The following is a 4645-nucleotide window of genomic DNA, read 5'->3' as shown; positions in this document are numbered from 1 at the left end:
AACCACCTAAGACACGTCAAAAATAAGCAGAAGCCTCGTGTTCTACCTGCAGAGTATGTTGCAATGTCACTGGCTGTCTTTGACTATTATCCTACTAGTATTAAAATATTGGTACGGCAAAAGTATGCAGAAATACAGAATCTGGAAACTGTGTCTGACGTCACTTGACTTGCCAAGTAATTGTCAGGTGAGGTACTGCGCATGTGTAGAGCCAGGAATTAGGATTAGGGTTACAATATTAACAGCCCGACCACTACAATACCCCCCCCCCCACACACACACACTCACACACACACACCGCTCCTCACAGGTACACAGGAAACCCCAAGAATGTCGGGAAACATATCTGGCACGAGTACAAATTGACACCGGGAGCTTACTGGAGACAAAAAGGTCGCCAAGACTGTCTAGTCAAATTCCTTGTGTATCTTTATTCATCCAAACCAGCATACATGCAAATACTGCGCCCTCCGAAGGCAACAATAGACACGTCAGTACAGTCAACTGACCACCGTGGAGTAGGTAATTATATCGCTACAGGGAAACATTACATTAGAGTTGTAGTCAAACTGGCAGCCAGTCATCGACACTTTCTGGTCATTCACAGCTGCAGCCGTCATATAGAATTTGGTTAACGTTTGCTTTCTTTCTTGTTTGTTTATTTGCTTGCTTGTTTGTTTGTTTGTTTGGTAGGTCATGCATGCAAACCATATACGGCTAATTGTATTCAATTCTAAACATTATTCTGTAGAAATGTAGCAGTTGAGAAAAAAATCAACAATGGTGTTGTGATATATTAGACTGATAACCTCAAAACAGACAAAGTGTAGAAGGACCAATGTTTTGTATCAGGCGTAATGATTGGGACTTCATAGATTTGTTCTTTACTATAAACAGACAGATGTGGACGGGCAGCGAACAATATTTCAAAGATGTTTAAGGCATTTAACCAGGCTACAGTATGTCCTAATGATACAACACCATTTGTCATACATTCAACTGCTTGCTGTTATGAGAGTTTCACGTTATCTATTTTCTCACAAAGCACCGAGAATGGTAAAGAAGCTAGAAGCGAGCAGCAGGGCGGCGGACACCCCGGCCGTCCCCGCTCCCCCGGGCGTGACGGTGTTGCACTTGTCCTGATTGCAGCAGATCCTGCAGATGCCGGTCCCCAGGCCGTTCATGCAGGAATCATCGGTCACACAGTTGGCCTTGCAGCCACGTTCGATCTTGGTCTGAAACCCTCCCGCCTTCACCACTTCCGACTAGAAAATGACAAAAAAACAACTACAGGTCATAACTGATCAGAATATATCAACCAGCAAAGCAGATAGATAGAGAGATAGATAGATAGAGAGATAGATAGATAGAGATAGATAGTTCAACCGTCATGACCACGTACATTTCATAATGAAGGCAACTTTTGGGATAAACATTTCTATTTGCACGCTCGCATTAGTTTTCGGGATCCAGGGAGATGCCACTCATATAATCTAATCAACATGACACTAAAGTATGGAAGCTGTCTGTAGCAACAACAGTTTGCTGCCAAAGGTTGTTTATTCCATGAATGCTTTTAATGAAATGTTACAAAGGAAGTCAAACTTACGAAACAGGAGGAGCCGGAGGTACAGGCGACCGTGCTGATGTTTTGCACTGCGTTCTTACAGTCGGAGCTGGCCGTCAGCGTGGACGAGCAGGAGTAGCATTGGAAGTTTTGTCCAGCACCGTATCCAATGATAGCTGCAGGACAAAAAGCAGACGCCAGGTGGCATGACATATTAGCTGATCTTCAAATGAGTCAGGCCATACAGAAGACCGGCCTGTCCTATATTCCAAACTGAAAATGGACATTTTGGACATCGTGAAAGGTTCACGCTATTAAAAGAAATGTTTCTTACGCTCCGACTGCATTACATATTGTGCGTTTTACTTTATAATGTCAGCCGTCATCAGCATAAAGAAAAGCTAGCTCTCAAATTCGAAGTCATGCACTCATTCTCTGTGCCAACATTTGGTACGTAGTTACTATAGCAAGTAAGACATATTATCATATAGCAACATGACGTTGACCAATGAGATCGAGAAGGAAGCGAACGTGAAATTGTCCGTTAAGTGGTCTGCACCATGTAAAGTTGACGGTTATCAAAGGTACATCATTGCCCCATTAGCCTTCATTACTCATTCATGTATGGTCACGTCATGTGGCGATGCGCTTTTCGCTTTTTTTCAGTCTCAAACTTGTTCATTGGACATTGGCTAGCTGGCGTATGCGTTATAGCCCGAGTACAGTTCCATTAACGAAATATAAAGATCTGGTCTTAAAAATCTTCGAAATGAAATAGCATATGTCACAGGCAGGGTTTGCTTGTACTGTACTAACAGATTTCTTGTTCATGTGTGTACTGTTTTGGTCCTGTAAGACGGCTCGAGCTTGATGACAATGTTCTGAGCACTCTTAGATTTGACATAAATTTCCATGCAGCCGATTGTGCGGACAGTAACAAAACGCTATCGGTGGGTCATGTCTGGAGACCATATTGCAAACTTCGTCGACCTGTTGTACGACCAGGCATTCTACCGTCCTTCAATGGATTCAACACAGGGTAGTTACCTTTATCACAGTCGATATGGTGGCCGTCGCAGGGCCACACAAAAGTTCTTAGTAGCCTATTCCGCCTTCTGTTTTTATTCATCTGGCAGTTCGTGAAGACCTTCAAACCATTAAGGCTTTGACAAAGCACCAAGCGCATTTCTGTTATCTCTAACCAGGATAGCTCAGCTCGGTGGTGTGACCAGTGATTGCGTGCATTAGGGCCCGGGGAAATCTGTCTTCTTAATTCGAACTAATGCTAAAGACAACGTCTCAACTTGTGATGGAAAAGGCGCATTTCTTAGCCTCTACCAGGCTTCGGGAGGCGGTTGGAAAGAGTAGAAAACGGCCCAATAGAGAGACGGCATGCCAAGGGAGTTGGTCCGGCCGCTCTAGAGTACAGTTTGCCGCTCCCGAATCAAACTGTACTCTATAGCGGACCAACTCCCTTGGCATGTTATATCTCTATTTGGCCAATTTCTACTCTTTCCGACCTCCTCCCGAAGCCTGGTAGGGGCTACGCATTTCTCACCTGATTACTCTCATTGCACGACCAGTTTTTTTTTTTATTCACCGTCACACTGCCGGCGTTCTCAAACAATGGAAATATGGTCTATGCTGCCCAAAACATACTTATGTAATAAATGGAAATAAATCATCACGATCCATTTGAAACCTTACCTCCAAAGAGCAGTACTGTCAATGCCGTCTTCATTGTTGTCTTTTGCGTTTATGTGCTCAACGGGTGGTCTTACAAAACCTAACCAAGGAGAAAAAAAAGAACCCAATCATACAACATGAATACAATGGAAAGATCAAAATTGATTGCATCACATGAAACAAAGTTCGCGGTACAGTAGACGAATGTGAAATATATTGACATTCCATCTGAAACTTTACATTTTGCTTTAAAACACATTACTGAAGTCAGGTCATATTGGCTAGCATAGCCGCTAAGTAATCTCAACAATTATGAAACAACAAGCTGGTGTGTTACACAGAATTGTGGTTATACCAGCTATACAGAAACGTGGTTATACCAGCTATGCATTTTTGGAACCCAATTTTACATATTAATTCATACTAATAAGGCACGCAAAGTGACAGCCTGCTTCCTGAACTTTTGTGCATAAAAAAGCTCATAGTTGTTTAAAAAGGGATACCTTTTATGTAATGTTTACATTGGTCTAAACAACTAAGTTTTAGTTTTTGAAATCTATAGTCTGGAGCTACATAGAAAGAAAAGAGATTCACCTTTTTGGTCACGTTCTTCTTCCCCTTTCAGCAGTCTAATGGCCTCATATGTTGGTCCAGCTTTTTATTTTCTCCAGACAATAGAGAACAGGTTAATAATAGATGGTTGACGTGCATCCATTCCGTCATTGGATGATGAAAATAGTAATAATCACTTATTCCAAGGCCTTTGAAAATCTTGTTTTTTTTTGTGCTTTGTATTTAATTTTGGTTGATAGGGTTAAACCCCCTATTGTATTACTCATTCCAATACGTATGATACATGTATAAAGATTCGTCTATTGTATTACTCATTCCAATACGTATGATACATGTATAAAGATTCGGCTGAATCCTCCTATATTTTCAGATTAGGCTACTATACCGAGGGTCAATGACCTTCTCTTCTGGTCACATATATCGTAAGATCGTCGTGCGATCGCAAGCGGATCGTTGTGATTGTCGTGCATGTGTTCGGAAGAGTTTTGCTGCCTTAGATCCTTCTCAGTGGTTGGTTCTGACACAGCCATGCCTTAAAACACTGCGGCATCAAATCGTACAGCCTACGATGAGTGTGACTGCGCCATGAAGTTTACTTATAAAACATACGCGTGAGAGAGCGAACGTTAAGATTTGCAGTAGCTGTGCTCGCACTTGAGTTTGGCCGTCCCCAGACGTGCATGTCTAAACTCTTAAGTGGTTGAGTGAATGGCGTGTTCTGTACAACAGAACAGAAGTCCCCACCGTACGCACACGCACTCCTCAGGGACGGTGGAATCGTTCCAAAATGGGCTCGTGCCGCGACTGGTGACATTTTCC

The 4645-nt window shown here is 42.6% G+C and overlaps 1 protein-coding gene across 1 annotated transcript; it reads right to left on the bottom strand.

Moving 5' to 3' along the window:
• Nucleotides 1-420: 420 nt before the first annotated feature.
• On the bottom strand, nt 421-3355 carry LOC109486866 (secreted Ly-6/uPAR-related protein 1-like). Its single transcript, XM_019790776.1, has 3 exons — nt 3275-3355; nt 1610-1743; nt 421-1265 (listed from the first exon to the last, which is right to left on the bottom strand). The coding sequence occupies exons 1-3, from the start codon at nt 3306-3308 to the stop codon at nt 1038-1040; spliced, it is 396 nt and encodes a 131-aa protein (XP_019646335.1). The 5' UTR covers nt 3309-3355; the 3' UTR covers nt 421-1037.
• Nucleotides 3356-4645: the final 1290 nt, after the last annotated feature.

The sequence above is a fragment of the Branchiostoma belcheri genome, unplaced genomic scaffold (assembly GCF_001625305.1).
Source record: "Branchiostoma belcheri isolate BF01 breed outbred unplaced genomic scaffold, Haploidv18h27 scaffold83, whole genome shotgun sequence".
NCBI lineage: Eukaryota > Metazoa > Chordata > Leptocardii > Amphioxiformes > Branchiostomatidae > Branchiostoma > Branchiostoma belcheri.
Note: the sequence above shows the minus strand (reverse complement) of the source record. Positions and strands in the feature narration are given on the sequence as shown.